Source organism: Rana temporaria, chromosome 3, assembly GCF_905171775.1.
Source record: "Rana temporaria chromosome 3, aRanTem1.1, whole genome shotgun sequence".
Taxonomy (NCBI): Eukaryota; Metazoa; Chordata; class Amphibia; order Anura; family Ranidae; genus Rana; species Rana temporaria.
The window spans coordinates 393,381,639-393,400,725 of NC_053491.1; the positions used below are offsets into that span (position 1 = coordinate 393,381,639).

Sequence of the window (19,087 nt, forward strand, 5' to 3'; positions counted from 1 at the left end):
AAAAAAAACAGTGTCCCAAGGTGTAGATCCATCATCAATCATGATGAACGCTGACCCAAAAACATAAGGGAAATAAAAGATGAGTTTCCCGCCCTCTTGTGATGCCATCGACCGAGGCATGCTGGGTTGATGATCGCACAAGGGTGGCACACAATGACATCGCTCGGTGGCCCCACATTTTAGTTCATTTAGCGTCGGGAGGCAGCAGAGCTGTCAAACAGCGGCAGCCTTCCTCAGGTGCTTTTTTTTGGGGGGGTTGGCAGCTGGCATCTATCTTTATTGACAATTTATCTACACTGGGGGACAGTTTTTTTATTTTATTTTTTTGATAAAGGACTTGTCAAAAACTGTGTGTGCATTTTTATTTATCTTTTGCCACTCTTTTGGTTAATGAGTAGGGGTACAATGTACTCCATACTCATTCACATGGTGGGGTCTGGGGGCCCACTTGATTCCCATAAAGCACTCCCCACAACCACCGGGCCAGGGATGTGAGGAAGAGTCACTTGTCCTCATCAACATGGGGACAAGGTGCTTTGGCGTGGGGTCCCCCTCAAAATCCATACAAGGCCCAAGATTCTGGTATGGATTTGGGGGGCCCCACAATGTTTTTTTTTTTTTTTAGCATGGGGTTCCCATTAATGTCCATACCAGACCCAAAGAATATTATTCAGACCTATCTAAGGTAGGTGGGATAGATGCAGAAATGGTGATGATCATAATAGTACCAAAAGAAGGAAAAGGCCCTCTTCAACCCATATCTTATAGACCAATCTCTCTGTGCAGATGTTAAACTACTGGCAATAATTTTAGCCAGTAGATTAAGTAAATTAATCTACACTATAATCCACACTGACCAGTGTGGATTTATCCATGGCCGATCAACATCGTTGAATATAAGGAGATTGTTTTTAAATTTACAAATACCAGTAGAGGAGATGGGATCAAGAGTTATATTGTCCCTCGACCCTGTCAAAGCATTTGACAGCAGTGAGTGGCATTACTTGTGGTTGGCACTTTCAGCCTTTAATATCAGTACGGTCTTTACAAAAATTGTTAAATACTGACCCAAGGGTGAAAGTAAAGATTAATGAAAGGGTTTCAGAATGTTTTTCACTGTTCCAGGGCACAGGGCAGGGGTGCCCATTGTCGCCCTTGCTTTTTGCTCTGGCGGTAGAACCTTTGGCCATAGCCATGAGAGCAGCGGGAGGTGTAAGAGGCTTTAGGAGAGGGGTAGACGAAGAAAAGATTTCGCTATATGCGGATGATATCCCTTTGTTCTTAGGAGATGCGAACCAGTCGCTAACGACAGCGATGGATATTATAAAAAGATTTGGCATGTTCTCTGGGCTATCCATAAACTGGGAGAAATCTGCCTTTCTTCCAGTGATGAACTGGAATGGGAGCTACCTGAGAGCACTAGACACCTGCAGGTAGTGGAAAGCTTTAAATACTTGGGAATAAATATACAGTATCTAACAAAAGTCAGTACACCTCTCACATTTTTGTAAATATTTTATTAGATATTTTCATGTGACACCACTGAAGAAATTACACTTTACTACAATGTAAAGTATTGAGTGTACAGCTTGTATAACAGTGTACATTTGCTGTCCCCTCAAAATAACTCAACATACAGCCATTAATGTCTAAACCACTGGCAAACAAAGTGAGTACACCCCTAAGGGTATATGTCCAAATTGGGCCCAATTAGCCATTTTCTCTCCCCGGTATCATGTGACTTGTTAGTGTTACAAGGTCTCAGGTGTAAATGGGAAGCAGGTGTGTTAAATTTGGTGTTAAGGCTCACTCTCTCATACTGGTCACTGGAAGTTAAACATGGCACCTCATGGCAAAGAACTATCTGAGCATCTGAAAAAAAGAATTGTTGCTCTACATAAAGATGGCCTAGGCTATAAGAAGATTGCCAAGACTCTGAAACTGAGCTGCAGCACAGTGGCCAAGACCATACAGTGGTTTAACAGGACTCACTACTTTACATTGTAGCAAAGTGTAATTTCTTCAGTGTTGTCACATAAAAAGATATAATAAAATATTTACACAAATGTGAGGGGTGTAGTCAGTTTTGTGAGATAATGTATATCTTAAAGTATTGGAAATGGACCTTCAGCTCTCTAGCAGGGTAAAGTGGGAGGAAGATGTGGGTGAATTTACAGACACCCAATGGGATGGTATAATAACCTCAATAGACTTGTTGTCCCTCTCAGCAGCCCAGAAACTTGCACAAATTTACATTATTCATAGAGCATATTATACACCAAAAAGATTATTTACATTTGGGAGATGCCCAGATGCATCTTGTCCCAGGTAAACTGTATGGCTGAAATGGCATTTGCATCAAAACTGTGCAGGACACTTTTTTTGGAATGGATGGGTTTTTACACCTATGCAATCCAATTCCTGCACCATTTCACAGTTCTCACTGCAATCTGCAAACCGATATGGGGGTGTCATTAATTTTACATTGACACCCATAACAGTTTGCAAAGGGCAGCGTGAACGGCCGACAAGCAGCATGCAATGCAGGAATCGCACTGGAATCTCGCCGATTCCTGCATTGCATATATGTGAACTAGGACTCAAGTGGGTTTACACTGATGTACTGTGGCTCAGTTGCAGTGCCGGTGTATACACAGATTTCCTGCATTTATCTCCATTTCACTACAGTCCCACAGACTTCTATTAGATTACACATTTTTGCAACATTTTCTGAAAGCGCATCAAATGTTCTCTATACTGAATCTTTGGTGTGCTTTCAGAAAACACAGTAAAATGACACAAGCTAATAGAAGTGGGGATTAAATGCAGAAAAACTGCATATACACTGCGACAAACTCTAGGACACCAGTGTGAACCCAAAGGCTTCAGGATGCTGTGTAATGTAAAGGCGTCCAGAGGTGCAGGGGGTTGTGTAATGTAAAGGCGTCCAGAGGTGCAGGGTGCTGTGTAATGTAAAGGGGTCCAGAGGTGCAGGGGGTTGTGTAATGTAAAGGGGTCCAGAGGTGCAGGGGGTTGTGTAATGTAAAGGGGTCCAGAGGTGCAGTTGTGGAGAGGGGGTACACAGTAGTGACAAAGAGATATTGAAAGATGCAGGAGGCACAGTCGGGTGTTTTTACATTTTAACGTGGGGGGGGGGCGCATTTTTAACCCCCCGCTAGCGGTCGAGAAAAGGGTTAAATGCGACAGTGTATCGCCGCTGCTGAATCGCCCCCCCCCCCCCTGAAAAAATTTCAGCGGATGCTTATATTAGGCTAGGAAGGGGATTACCTGGAAGCAGATAAAGCCTAGGATGCCTCTGTAATAGAGTGGCTGAGGATGGTTAATAATACAATAATGAGGGAAAAACAAGCTTATATAAGAAGGGGAGGCAAACTTTGATTTTAGAAGATATGGAAAGCATGGATTGGAACTTCAGGATTGGTACCTGAACCTGAAAATATATAGAAAGTTTGTACCATATTAATTTTAACAAAGAAATAGGGAGGGGGGAGTGGGAGAGCGAGATGGTAGGAGAGGAGGAGAGAGGTAAATGGAATTCATGTGTATGTATTTATGGAAATGGATTTTGTTGTTTTTGTATAAAGAATTTGCATATTGTAAAAACAAAATAAAAATGACTGGAATGAAAAAATAAAAATACAAGATTACAAAATAAGAAAGGTGCATGTTTAGAACATCAAGCTATATAGAGCAAGGGAGGAAGGGAATTATAAGGATAAATAGGAATGTAAGGATACCATCTGCAGGATAATTCTAGTAGTTTCCAACCCAGAAACCAAACGGAGAGTATTCTTGAACTGCCCAGGCAGGTGATAGGATCCTTCTCATAACTGAAAAAAATAGGAACTGTTAAAGGGGTTGTAAAGGTAATTTTTTTTTTCCCTAAATAGCTCCCTTTACCTTAGTGCAGTCCTCCTTCACTTACCTCATTCTTCCATTTTGCTTTTAAATGGCCTTATTTCTTCAGAGAAATCCTCACTTCCTGTTCTTCTGTCTGTAACTCCACACAGTAATGCAAGGCTTTCTCCCTGGTGTGGAGTGTCGTGCTCAACCCCTCCCCTGTAATACAAGAGAGTCAGGACACTCTCTACGTTGCAGATAGAGAAAGGAGCTGTGTGTTAGTGGGTGTCCTGACTCTCCTGTAGTCCAAGGGAGGGGACGAGCACGACACTCCACACCAGGGAGAAAGCCTTGCATTACTGTGTGGAGTTACAGACAGAAGAACAGGAAGTAAGGATTTCTCAGAAGAAATAAGGACATTTAAAAGCAAAATCAAAGGATGAGGTAAGTGAAGGAAGACTGCACTAAGGTAAAGGAAGCTATTTAGGAAAAACATTTTTTACGTTTACAACCCCTTTAAGGCAAGAGGGCAAATTGGTATGGTGCATAGAAAATGACTGAAAACAAGATAAAAGAAGTGGGAGAGGAAAAATAAAAGAGGGAAGGGGTTGTAGTATGGGACAGGGGGTAGAGATAAGCACAAAATCTACAATGAAGATTAATCAATCATTTGAAAATTAAAGATGTTGAGAAGCTGTTCTATAATGACCACAAATTAGGCTTTTATAGGTAAATATCATGCATAAAATACACTAAATGCACATAATCTTATAGTAAGATTTTAGTTCAAACAAATGGTCCAGCGATGGGGTCTCTTGAAAGTACTGTATTGTGGTGTGCTGGAATCGAAAATAGAAAATCGTGTCTTTTATTTATTTTTTGCACAAACCTGCACTGCATTAATGCATGGTGTGTTTATGAAAGGCAGTGTGTAAATGGTAAACTAAATGATGAAAAATAAAAATATGAAAAGAATGTTTCTTACATGTGAACAGAATCAGAATTTATCTGCTGCATCGATTTTATGGAATTACAACTATTTTAATTTTATGGTGTGAAAATACAGTTTTGTTGTGTTATAAAATATGGCCCATTCCGTCTTTCTAGAAGAGGAACAGGGAGCAGTCGATAAAGCTTTGATCACCTCCATCTATAATGTATGATCTGCCTCTTAAACTACTGTCGATAGCTCTGCAGGACTAAAAATGAAGGATTATGTTTACTGTTTTCTATACTGTACCCATCCGGCTTGTTTTATGTTCCCACCAGGCTAAGGTTGAGAGTGATAGACAGCAAGCTGTCCTATTTCGACTTTTTAAGGATGATTGATGATGGAAGGGCTTCTAAGTATGGACAAAGGCAAGAGCAGATCGTGCCAACAGAGGACCTACAAACTCTCAGCCCACAGAAGATCCTTGTTAGGCTGAAAGAAGCAGTAAAGGCATCACAGGACAAGCTGTATAAAGTAAGAGGGGAACTCTGAAGCTGCTCCATGGACTGGTTTCTCAACTCTAGCAAGCAAATTTATCATTTAGACCTATGGAGGTTCACACAAAAAGTGAACCTCCGCTTTTTGGATCCCCCTCCGGTGTCACATTTGGCACCTTTCAGGGGGAGGGGGGGTGCAGATACCTGTCTGAGACAGGTATTTGCACCACTTCCGGGTTCGGATCCCCACGGGGAATCCAGCCTGTGACGTCACCCTCCCGCTGTCTTCTGGGAAACACTGTTCCCAGGAGAGAGCGGGGACCAGTGACGGCGCGCCGCGATCCTCGAGCATGCGCAGTAGTGAATCGGGCAGTGAATCCGCAAGGCTTCACTTCCTGATTTAGAAAAAACAAGCTGCGCAATAGATGTGAAAATTCAAACAAAAAACCCCCAAAAATGTGAAATAATTATAATATTGGTGTGTTAAATTCACTTCAACAAGTAGGTTGCCCTATTTGTATCACAGTCTGATGAGTCCCAGTGAAAAAAGGTGAACAAATAAAAGTCCTCTTTCCCAAAAAAAGACGCATCAGATGATGGTCAAAGGCTAAAGATATGCTGTCCTCCTATAGGTAAATTAGTGACATCAAACCAAAAAAAACATGCGTTGACTTGATTCTGAGCATGCGTGGGTTTTTAACCAATGCTTTTGCATACTAACCGTCGGTTTTGACCTATCGGTTAGGCATCCATCGGTTCAATTTTAAAGCAAGTTCTAAAATTTTTGACCGAAGGATAACTGACCGATGGGGACCACACACCATCGGTTTGGACCGATGAAACGGTCCTTCAGTCCGTTTCCATCGGTTTTGACCGACCGCGTGTACGCAGCCTTACACAGCCCGTTCACTCCGGGACTCCGCTTTACCCTACGTTGTTTCGTCACAAATGACTTCTTCCTGGGGTACTGACTCAGTACACGCAGTAAACGCAAAACAACAAAACGGGAAGGGGGCTGGGATGCCTAAACTTATATTATAAACCCAATGTGTGAAAGGAGCAAGAAGTTTTATACACATAGCTCTATTCCTACCATATTGGGTGTGGGCCTTTGTTCCATTAATCCCTGAACCTGCAATGTATAAGGCTACTACATGTAATTTAAAATGCCATGTGTCATTTCTAATACACTGGCAGTAATTATTTTAAATTTTTTAACTCGGAGAGTGAACTCATGAAAAAATAAAATAAAATAATATGATAAAAAAACGAAAAAGTCAAATTTAAATTACATTATAAATGACGTTAAAATGTATTTGGACTTTTACAAGTATCTTGTTAAAGCGGATCTCCCACGCCAGATACGTTTTTTTTTTAATTGGCTATGTAAAACTTAAATTACCTTAACCTCTGCAACTCATGTGTCCTGTCTCCGCCGGCCGCTCCGCCGCTTTGCAGTGTGAAATAATACGTTCTATTCCCCCTTCCGGTGTAGGCACCATTTTAACTGTGGGAATAAGCCCACAGCACGGCACTTCCTTTTCCAGGTGGATGCTGATGTCCCAGCATCCACCGCTAGATCTCGCGCATGCGCGCGAGCAACGGGGACCATCGGCTTTGGCGTGTGTTGCCATGAAATCGCGCGATATTTTGTCTAACATGGGAAGAATACGATATCAACGGAGCTATGAAACGAGCTCCCAGAAATCACTGCGCGGGACAGGAAACAAAGAGAAACCCGAGCAAAAACCCGAGGAAGGCAGACCGGAAGACCATCTAGTTTTATGGTACTGTGATTATTATTTTTTTTTAAATATCGGTTTCTGCATAGTTTTGGAGCATTATTAATTATGCGATCATGTTAAATTTTGGGTGGAGATCCGCTTTAATGTATCATGAATACTTGGGAAGAAGAATGGTTGCTGCCCACTGTGGTTGGTCCTAGTACTACACTCAGAAACCATAATATATGTGAGGCAGAGTCTAATCATACTGTAGACTACCATTAAATTATAATGGGTGATGGTGAGTGAATGTATGGAAGGAATTGGGATCAGATCATGGGTCAATTTCAATCACCCATCTCCTAGCCCCACCATATCTATGAATAAATCATAACTAATACCCATTGTAGGATTAGATATATAAAGCTTAATTTAATGATATTAATGTTAGTAAACTGTTCAAAAATGCTACCAAGAGGTGAAAAAGTCAAACAACCCAAATTTTGAGAAAATGTAAATAAAAAAAAATAATTGAAAACATTTAAAGGGGAAAGATTATCCGTGAAAGGAAAAAAAATAAATATAAAAAGTATGGGAGTGCCCCGGGGAGCTCAGATCAGGTTCACATTCACGTAATCAGCTGTTATCTATAAACGCATTAATGTCTATATCTATGTTCAACCCGTACGGTGTGTAGCACCGTACCTGGTGGATCCATTCCATTTCCATTCTGGATATTTCCCTGACCAAAGAGCCACTCCTCCAGTGTGGACTGTAATGATCTATACCCAAAAATACTGTGTTGGCAGGGTTGTGTTTGTGGTGTAGATCGTAGTGCCTTGAAACCGAATGATCTTTGTACCCACTTTTGATGTTTGCTATGTGCTCCCCTTCCGTACCTGCATCGCTTCCTGATTCCCTCACCGAGGATGGCGGCGGAAGCAGCCGAGGACCGAGCGATAGCTCAGCCTCGGCTGCTGACATCGCGGGCACGCTGGGCAGGCAAGTGTCTATTTTTTCAAAGTCAGCAGCTGCCGTATTTGTAGCTGCTGTTTTAAAAAAAAAAAATCAAAGTGAGCGTATTATAAAAAATGCATTAACAGAGATTACCTTCAGTGCACATCATATGATAAAACAATTAGTAGAGCCAGAACTATGCTGAAACTATATGCTGATCTTGACTTCCCTTTATTATATGTTGGTGCTACAGAAATACATGGTGCCATAAAGTAAAACTTTAGTGTGGCTGCCAACATTATTATTATTATTATACAGGATTTATATAGAGCCAACAGTTTACACAGCACTTTACAATAAAAAAGGGAGACAATACAGTTATAATACAATAAAATACAAGAGGATTAAGAGGGCCCTGCTCAGATGAGCTACCAATCTAATAGGGTGGGGCAGGTGGTACAAAAGGTTGTAACTGTGGGGAATGAGCTGATGGAAGTGGTAAAAGATTAGTTGGAGACGTGATAGGCTTCCCTGAAGAGGTGAGTTTTCAGGGATCGCCTGAAGGTAGCAGGAGTAGGGGATAGCTGGACAGGTTGAGGTAGCGAGTTCCAAAGGATGGGAGAGGCTCTGGAGAAATCCTGAAGACAAGCATGAGAGGAGGAGACGAGAGAGCTTGAGAGTAGGAGGTCTTGAGAAGAAGGGAGAGAACGGTTTGGGTGATGTTTGGAGACAAGATTGGTGATGTAGCTCGGGGCAGAGTTGTGGATGGCTTTGTAAGTTGTGGTCAGTATTTTGAATTTAATTCACTGGGCAATTAGGAGCCCGTGGAGGGATTGGAGGAGAGGGTTGGCAGACATTGAGCGGTTGGTAAGGTGTTTTTCGCGATGTGGGCTTTAAGGACGTGAAAATAACGCGCATGCTCAGAAGCAAGTTATGAGACGGGAGCGCTCGTTCTGGTAAAACTACCGTTCGTAATGTAGCACATTCATCACGCTGTAACAGACTGAGAAGCGCAAATCGTCTCTCACCAAACTTTTACTAACACGAAATTAGCAAAAGCAGCCCCAAGAGTGGCGCCATCCGAATGGAACTTCCCCTTTAGAGTGCCGTCGTACGTGTTGTACGTCACCGCGCTTTGCTAGACCTTTTTTTTTTCACGATCGTATGTAGGCAAGGCCGGCTTAACAATAATCGGGTTGAAATTTTTTTTTTTCTAGACCATTGAAAATGGTCGTGTGTACGCGGCAGAAGGATTGGTAAGGCTGAAAAGGGCTGAAATATATATTATATTTTTGTTTTTGAGTTTAGAAATGCTTTACGGACAGCTGTCCTCTCCCCCCCCTGCTTTTATTATACTTGGTCTGCCATTTCCTGTAACATTGTGTGCAACAGTCCCAGAGAGGGACAAAATATATTGTGCTGAGATTTATTGTTTTTACTGAAAAACATGACGGTTGGAGACCGCGGAGCCAATAAAATCACTGCGCATTTTACTGTGTACTTTTCCCAAAGTGACTGAGAAAAATAATTCACCTCCTTTCCTATCACCTTCAGGCATTTTCCTCGTTTGATAAGGACGACACCGGAACAATAAAGCCTTTTGAATTACATCGAATTCTTGACAGTTTCTGTTTTAAGCTAACGGACAAGCAATTCATGTACCTGCTGAGCAAACTGTCGCTGAACGAGGAGCGCACAATAGACTGGAAGGATTTCCTACACAATTTCTCCAGCTCTGAGGTTCGTACAACTGCCATTTGCGTGAGCAGAAAAAAAAAAAAGGCTTGTGTCTGTTGTTTCCACATGAAGAAATGCAGAATAAAACCTGCAATTTTACCTGTAAGTGTCTGTTAGACACATGACCGATCCGCGCTGATAAACTTGATGCTGACATTTAAAACAATATAAGATGCTCTCTGAACAAACGGCTTTGTCATAACCGCCTCCGCTTGTCTGAATCTTCAATAGTTTACTCCTTATAAATGTACAGATGTGTTGACGAATGGAAGAGTTTGTCTGAATGCTACTGCAAACATACATAAATTAAAAAAAAAAAAAACATGCCCACAGAATAGTATGTCATAGTAATAATTTGCCAGTGCTATACACTATTTAAAATTGCTTTTGTATGGTCAACAGAGGAAGAACTTTGGTGAGCATAACTGAGCCCAGTGTGTTTAACATCTTAATGCCCAGTGGCTCAATTTCTTGAAACCAGAGTGGCTCCCAGGGACAGAATTGTTATTAATTATAGCCCAATACTAAAGTACAGTGTTGCCAACCGTCAGTATTTTTACTGGCAGCCAGTAAAAAACAGACAATTTTCTCCTGCCCGTAAATGCCAGTAAAAGTGAAAGGTTTAAATAAGTGATCCCTCCACCGTTAAGAATGGCTCACCTTAAGGTATGGACCCCTGTTTTACCAGGCAGTCATACCAGCAGAAATCGATAGATAGATTGGTGCAATATGTGGATAGCAAACTTCTTAGGCTTGGCAGCATTGAGATGGAGGATAAGAAAAAAAAATGATCTAAGTGCTCTCTGCTTAAAAAACGGCTTAGGTTTATTAAAAAGGCTTTAACAGGCTACTCACATTAGCCCGAAAGGCAAAACGGTAGAAAGGAATTTCACACAACATGTGTCTTCTCAGAGATGGCAGCAAGCGACTTCAGGCTCCTTCCCCCATACGCGTTACGTTCCTTTCTGCCGTTTTGCCTTTCGGGCTAATGTGAGTAGCCTGTTAATGCCTTTTTAATAAACCTAAGCCATTTTTAAAGCAGAGAGCACTTAGATCTGTTTTTTTTCTTATCCTCGATCTCAATGCTGCCGAGCCTAAGAAATTTGCTATCCACATATTGCACCAATCTGTCTATCGATTTCTGCTGGTATGACTGCCTGGTAAAACAGGGGTCCATACCTTAAGGTGAGAGTAGCCATTCTTAACGGTGGAGGGATCACTTATTTAAAATTAAAGTCACCGGTGAAGATTTGGAATGGTTGTCACCCTATTCCTTTGGAATTTTTCACTTTTTGGACTGTTTTTTTGCATTATTTATGCACCATTCATGATTAATTTGTTATTGGTATAACAACTGTGTTTTGCACTTTAGTTTAATTGTATTTATATTGCGCTGCACTATTTCCTATACATTTTTGCATCTTTTGGATTTTGTGATTGTCCTGTCAGTGTTCAGCTTGAAAGGTTGCCAGTAAAAAATATTGCTGTGACGCTTGGCTTGGTCTAGAGCTGAGACCATCTGAGTTCCTACTACAGTGTGATCGGGTGGCTCTGGCGGAGGCGGTGCCTGAGCATGTCGCGTAATGTCATGGTGCAATGGAGCCAAGCAGAGCAGCCAGAGCCTCGTGTGTGGGTGTGTGGTATAGGAGCAAAGCAGGCTGGGACCGGGGCCGTCAGTGCTGTTTAGACTTGAGTGGACTGGAGGGATCACTTGGCTTGTAGAGAGACTGTCTCTGTGACCCAGCATGGGATATGTTGTGTCAGTGAGGTCTCATCATCATCTGTTCTGCTGCACACTGCTGTCAGTGTCACTGTTAGAGTAAATTTTATATGTTTGTGCTGCCCATTCTAATTTCCTGCCCTCCTAAAGCCTGTCCCTGAGCTACTTACTTACTATATTGAAAATAAAATAGGAGTGGCGGCCATAAAAATGGTTATCCTCCCCAAACTCCTTTATCTGTTTCAGACGCTACCCATCCCGATCCCGTACGCCCACCTCCGCAAGCTTCAGGGTGATATGCTGAAGTTTGTTTGGAACTATAAAAAACATAGGATTCCTAGGTCGGTCATGACAGCCTCACGAGGAGACGGGGGCCTGGCTTTCCCCAACCTTGTTAAATATTACCAAGCTACCCAGTTACGTGCAGTGGTCTCCTGGTTTCCCCAAAGGTCCTTTAATAAGTGGACGGAGATAGAAAAGATATGGTTAGCCCCGGTCCACCCAAATAGCCTGTTATGGGATGCCGATGTGGGAGTGGGACCTGACCGTTTGTTAGGCTCGATGTCTTTGCTCAGAGGACTCTGGCGTAAGATATCCCGAGAAGTCGGGCTTAAGTCCGAATGCTCCTTACTAAACTCTTTTGTTTGCAACCCCAAAATACCAGATAGCTTGACCCACCAGATGTCTTGGCCCTGGGCTTCGCGAGACCTATTCCATTTTGGACACTTGGTGGACCCCAGGACCCGTAGGCTGCTGACATTCTCGGAGCTCCAGGTGAAACACGACCTGCCCAGACAGGTGTTCTATAGCTACTTACAAATAAGACATTATGCCCAGACAATAGCCCCAAAGCTCCAATTTTCGCAACCGTCCCCATTTGAACGTATTGTCCTGGAGGGGCGCCATAGACGGGGGCTGATCACGGATATCTACCAGCTATTGAACGCATATGATTGGCAAGGGCGGGGGAAGCATGCATATATGCTGAAATGGGAGAGAGAGCTGGAGGAGCCACTGCCGATGGAGGCCTGGCAGGCCGTCTGGAGGCAGGCTGCCAAATCGTCCCTATGCACCCTGTATAAGGAAAACTCATACAAAATTTTGTATTTCTGGTACCAAACCCCGGACATACTCCACAAAATATTTCCATCCACCTCTGACCGATGCTGGCGATGTCATCAGGCCAGAGGCTCTCTCTTCCACATCTATTGGACGTGCCCCCTTATCACCCCGTTCTGGCAGTCCACGCATCAGCTGCTTACCCATCTTTTTGAGGCGCCAATCCCCCTAACCCCTAAACTATTTTTACTAGGCATCTCCCAACCCCGCCTGGCCAAGCCATATAAAAAACTGCTTAGGCACGTGCTAACGGCGGCTAGATGCCTGATAGCCCTTAATTGGAAAAAGACCACACCCCCGTCCCAGGAGGCCCTTTACGCTAGGGTCAAGGACGTGGAGCTGATGGAGCGGATGACAGCCAGGATACGTAATCGCATGGATGCCCACGACGAGGTCTGGAGTGAGTGGCACCGGCGGGAGGACCCGCCGGGGGCGGACGAGGTGGCAGGCGCGGTAACCTAAATCTCCTTTCTCTCTCTTTTCCTCTTTCTTCTCTTGACTCTCCTTTTCTTCTTATACAACTTACTGTTTCGGTGTCACCGTTGACACCAGAGTATAGAAAACGGTTTGAAATGCATAAGTTTGTTGACCTGACTGACGGTAGAGCCAGCTTTTGGAATAGGGCCCCTAGGGCCGGAATCTCAACTCCCCCTCTACCCATAAAGGGCGAGGGTAATATCAGTACTCTTGGATAAGTGTATGATTTGGCTACTGTTATTACCTGCATTTATCTGTATCTTGTGAACCGATTTATACCAATAAAAAAAAAATGTTAATTGGGAAAAAAAGAAAATAAAATAGGAAATATGTTTTTGCTTTATTATCTACCTTAAATCATATTGCTAATTGCACATTGTATTTGTTTGTAGCCTAAATACTCAAATTTGCACTTAAACTGTAATGTTGTAACTTTTGGAAATGCTAGTAAAAACTTGGCTGTGCCAGTAAATTTTGGGTGTTGTGTCAGTAAATTTCAATCTGTTAGCAACACTGCTATAGTACAACACTCAAAATACTATATAACAAGTGTGTGAAGAATTTTCGTAAGCTTAAAGCTAAATTCCAGGTAAGTGATTGTGTGCATAGTAACATTGGTAAGTATACATATATTCTATACCTGGCTAATCCCTGTGGAAGTGGGGAATCACTGTAGTAGCCGCTGCAACTACAATGATTCTCACTGTCTTCCAGGTCCCATGCCCTGCTGCATAGTGAACACCAGGTTGCTTGCTGAGCACAGGCACCATTCAGAAAACTTTTCCATGTAGATAAAGTTGGCAAACAGGTGAGGAATGGATGAATAAAATGTATCTTTATTTTGTCCAAGGAGTACACATGTTCCAAACAGAGCCAACACTGACACGTTTCAGCCTATCAGGGTCTTATTCATAGTTAGGGCCCTTTCACACGGGGCGGATCGGTGTGCGGGCTCCGCTTTGCTCAGCGGGGATCAGATGATGGACTGAACAGTGCTCCGTGAGATGTTAAAAGCTTGGGATATTTTTTTATAACCTAAATCTGCTTTAAACATGCCACAACTTCCCTGACCTGTCTGGTGTGTTCCTTGGCCTTCATGATGCTTGTATTCACTAAGGTTCTCTAACAAACCTCTGAGAGCTTCACAGAACAGCTGCATTTATACTGAGAGGAAATTACACACATGTGGACTCTATTTACTAGTTAGGTGAGTTCTGAAGGCAATTTGTTCCATTAGATTTTAGTTAGGGGTATCAGCGTAAAGGGGGCTGAATACAAATGCACGCCACACTTTTCACATATTTATTTGTAAAAAAAAATGAAAAACATTTATAATTTTTCTTCCATTTCACAATTATGTCCCACTCTGTGTTGGTCTATCACATAACATTTCAAGGGGTGCGAATACTTTTCCAAGGATTTGTATCTCAGGTGCCATTGTAACCAGATAATCTATGTTATAGTTACATAGTTAGTCAGGTTGAAAAAAGACACAAGTCCATCCAGTTCAACCATAAAAAAAAAAAATATTGTACAATCCCATATACCTAATTCTATACTCACAGTTGATCCAGTTATTCACTTTATCTGTTTAGTGGTCATAATGTTATGGCTGATCGGTATAATTCTTATACAGTATTAGAACTCACATGGTACAGAAGGAGTAGCTGCTATTAGAGCTGGGTGATTTTTTTTCCCCTAAAAAAACTGATTTACGATTCAAATTCAAATTTTTTTTGATGGACACCGCGCCGGTCCTGAGGAGCTGAGTTTTTAGGTGAGGCTGTGGCTTCGGCCTAGTCCGCGGCCTCGCCTAAAAACTCCTGCCCGCAGCTCCCCAGGGAAAAAAAATCGAACAAATTGATTTTTTAATCAAATTTACTTTACTTTCTGTTTATTTGGAAGCCGTATAATGGAGTGCAGAAATGTTAGTGTTATATTTTTTCTGAAGGCATTTGGTTACACTAGATTTTAGTTAGGGGTATCAGAGTAAAGGGGGCTGAATACAAATGAACGCCACACTTTTCACATATTTATTTGTAAAGAAAAATTGAAAACCATTTATCATTTTCCTTCCACTTCACAATTATGTGCCACTTTGCGTTGGTCTATCACATAAAATCCCAATAAAACGTTTATGCTTGTAACATGACAAAATGTGGAAAAGGGTAATGACTACTTTTTCAAGGCACTGTATCTGCTATAGGGTGATGCTTAAATATTTAATGTAAATTCTACCTTGTTTACTAACATTCAGTTTACTTATCAACTTTGTTGTGCCATGAAGGGCGAAGGGACAGTGTCTCTGCAAAGGGCCCCCAATCCTGAACCCTTAACTACTAGCCGACCGTGCACCGTCATTATACGGCGGCAGGTCGGCTCTCCTGGGCGAGAGCCCGTAGCTAAACGGCGGCTCTTCGAGCCGCCACTAGGGGGCGCGCGCGCGCCCCCCGCTCGCCCCCGACTCCCGTGTGTGTGCCCGGCGGGCTCGATCGCCGCCGGGCACGCGCGATCGCTCGTTACAGAGCGGGGACCGGGTGCTGTGTGTGTAAACACACAGCTCCCGGTCCTGTCAGCGGGGGAAATGCTGATCTTCTGTTCATACAATGTATGAACAGAGGATCAGTGTTTCCCCTAGTGAGGCCACCCCCCCCCCCACAGTAAGATAACACACAGGGACATACTTAACCCCTTCCCCGCCCCCTAGTGTTAACCCCTTCACTGGCAGTGGCATTTTTATAGTAATCCAATGCATTTTTATAGCACTGATCGCTATAAAAATGCCAATGGTCCCAAAAATGTGTCAAAAGTGTCCGAAGTGTCCGCCATAATGTCGCAGTACCGAAAAAAAATTGCTGATCGCCGCCATTACTAGTAAAAAAATATATTAATAAAAATGCCATAAAAATACCTCCTATTTTGTAAACGCTATAACTTTTGCGCAAACCAATCAATAAACGCTTATTGCGATTTTTTTTTTACGAAAAATATGTAGAAGAATACGTATCGGCCTAAACTGAGGAAAAAAAATGTTTTTTTATATATTTTTGGGGGATATTTATTACAGCAAAAAGTAAAAAATATTATTTTTTTTTCAAATTTGTCGCTCTATTTTTGTTTATAGCGCAAAAAATAAAAACCGCAGAGGTGATCAAATACCACCAAAAGAAAGCTCTATTTGTAGGAAAAAAAGGACGCCAATTTTGTTTGGGAGCCACATCGCACAACCGCGCAATTGTCAGTTAAAGCGGCGCAGTCCCGAATCGCAAAAAGTGCTCTGGTCTTTGGGCAGCAATATGGTCCAGGGGTTAAGTGGTTAAACTTGCTTTAAAGGGGTTGTAAAAGTCAAAAAAAAAATCCCTAAATAGCTGACTCTCCTGCTTGCCCCTCCCCCCTCAAGAGGCTTTCTCCACACCAGGGAGAAAGCCTCGCATTACTGTGTGGAGTTACAGACAGAAGAACAGGAAGTGAGGATTTCTCAGAAGAAATAAGGACATTTAAAAGCAAAATGGAAGGATGAGGTAAGTAAAGGAGAACTGCACTAAGGTAAAGGAAGCTATTTAGGTAAAAAAAAATTGTACCTTTACAACCCCTTTAAGTCTACTCCCTTACCACTGCTTCCTTGTTGCAGCCAACAGCACTACTGGCACTTTCAGGTATAGTGGAGTACTTTCACATGACTGGGCAAGTGATGTCAGTCACTGCACCCGAGTGGCCGACAGTGCTGATGTCTGCACCAGCTGTGATAGAGGAAGGATTGGAAAGAGAATACAAGAAAATTGATTATAAACAGATCTCACCCCTATTTCTAAGTACTTTGGGAGTAAAAAGGTACACTTTAACCGTTAGCCAACTGCCGCACGCCGATGTACGTCAGCAGAATGGCATGGCTGGGCATATTGGCGTACAGGTACGTCCCCTTTAATATGCACAGCCGTGGGTCACGCGACCCGCGGACCCGATCACCCCCGGTGTGCCGTGATCGGGTCACAGAGCTGAAGAACGGGCAGAGGTAAGTGTAAACAAACCTCCTCCCGTGCTTCCTAGTCAGACTGTCACTGATCGTCTGTTCCCTGTCATAGTGCCTGCGCAGTCAGCTCTACACGGCTCCTAGTCTGTGCACAGGCGCCATGCAGAGTCGCCCCTTTACATGTTTGGCTCCTTTCGGAAACTCTGTGACGCGCCTACGCAATACGGGGGCGGGGCCTTATCCACCGGGGGGGAACATTTTCTGATAGACATCAATCATCTGGGCGAACGCCCAGATTACATTGCGGCTCAGCTTGGAAACGCCTACTCCCGCGGGAGAAGTACCGGAAGCCGGATTGCAAATATAGATTATAAGGTATGTACAGCCTAAAAAAAAAAAAATGCAGACTGTACATGCTGGTAGTATAAAGAATTTGGTCTTATATAAATGTTATTTGGGTGAACCTCCGCTTTAAGAAACCACTTTTTCAATTCTAGAGTCCCGGAGGTAGGGGCTGAGATATAGTAGATCCCTTTACAGCCTAATGCTTCCGCATCCTCAGCTACAGTTCCTTAAAGTCTCTTGGTGACTTTACTGCCCTAATGACCTTTTAAGAATTATTTTTTTCTGCTTTTGCTTGATTAGCCTCTGAAGCAAATGAACACCACCATATGTTTCTAATAACTCACTGATATTTGTTTCTCATAGCCTGTTTCCACCTGGGTGGACAGAGTGGAGAGAGCCGTCAGGCCAAGATCTGGGCAAAAGCTGACAATGAAGGACATCTTCACACACATTCAAGAAATCATCACGGCGCGCTTTAACTCCATCGCTCAGGAGTTCCTAAACATAGATTATGCTGGCATTTCCGTCATTTCCAAAGAAGACTTCCGTGAGCTTTGTAACAGGAATTTCATGTTGCTTACAGATAACCAGGTAAGAGGCAGGGGCGGATCCAGAGTCTAGACTCGGGAGGGGCACTGCCAGAAAATATGTTTTTTTGGGGGCAATTTATCGGGGAAATGGCTGGTGTTGGCGCTTCAATCATCCCTGCACTTTGGTTGTTATGGTGTCAGGATGATTGAAGCGCATTATTTCTGTTATTACATTGTTATATAAAATGAAATAGTTCAACTCACCATAATGCAGAATCAGTGGGAGCCCCGAGCGTGTCACTGCCACCGTTGCCTGCCACCAGATGCAGCTTGTCACTTGCCACATCAGCTGCCACACATTGCGGATTGTCACTTGCCATGTCGCCTGTCATCAGATGTAGATTGTCACTTGCCAAGTCCCCTACCAAACGTTGCGGATTGTCACTTGCCACGTCACCTGCCAATGTTGCGGATTGTGACTTGCCACGTCACCTGCCACACATTGCGGATTGTCACTTGCCACACATTGCGGATTGTCACTTGCCACATCACCTGCCACACATTGCGGATTGTCACTTGCCACAAAAAGCAGATTGTCACCTGCCACATCACCTGCAATACGTTGCGGATTGTCACTTGCCACACGTTGCAGATTGTCACTTGCCACGCCACCTGCCACACGTTACGGATTGTCACTTGCCACATCACCTGCCACACATTACAGATTGTCACTTGCCACACATTGCTGATTGTCACTTGCCACAAGAAGCGGATTGTCACCTGCCACACGTTGCGGATTGTCATTTGCCACAAGAAGCAGATTGTCATCTGCCACATGTGTTGCAGAAGATTGCAAGGAGGGAGAGGTGATCTTCCTTCCAGTACTGCGGCACCAGGGGAGGAAGTGGGAGCTGGGTGCCTGTAAAAATTGGGTACCTGCTCCCCCCCCAAAAAAAATGACATGCCAAATGTGGCATGTCAGGGGGTCACCAGCACTTAAAGCGGAAGTTCCATTTTTGGGTGGAACTCCGCTTTAAGCCTGTTTTCTTTTAACTTCCTTTAACAGCCAAGCTGTCCATTAAAGGGAGCAGTTAGAGGGATGAGACAAACCATTTAACACTTACAATGGTCAGCTATTATTTACTTATATAAAACTTCATGAACCAACAACCTTCCCCATAAAAAAAAAACTATTGATGTAACTGCTAAAATAGTGTTA

At 43.1% G+C, this 19,087-nt stretch overlaps 1 protein-coding gene across 1 annotated transcript in view; it reads left to right on the plus strand.

The window, feature by feature from the left end:
- Positions 1-19,087, plus strand: part of EFCAB6 (EF-hand calcium binding domain 6) — a 257,858-nt gene that overhangs the window by 218,656 nt on the left and 20,115 nt on the right. Inside the window, exons 25-27 of the mRNA XM_040345822.1 lie at positions 5,131-5,326; positions 9,525-9,710; positions 17,702-17,929. Of these exons, the coding sequence (XP_040201756.1) occupies positions 5,131-5,326; positions 9,525-9,710; positions 17,702-17,929 (610 nt within the window). The remainder of the gene's footprint in view (positions 1-5,130; positions 5,327-9,524; positions 9,711-17,701; positions 17,930-19,087) is intronic.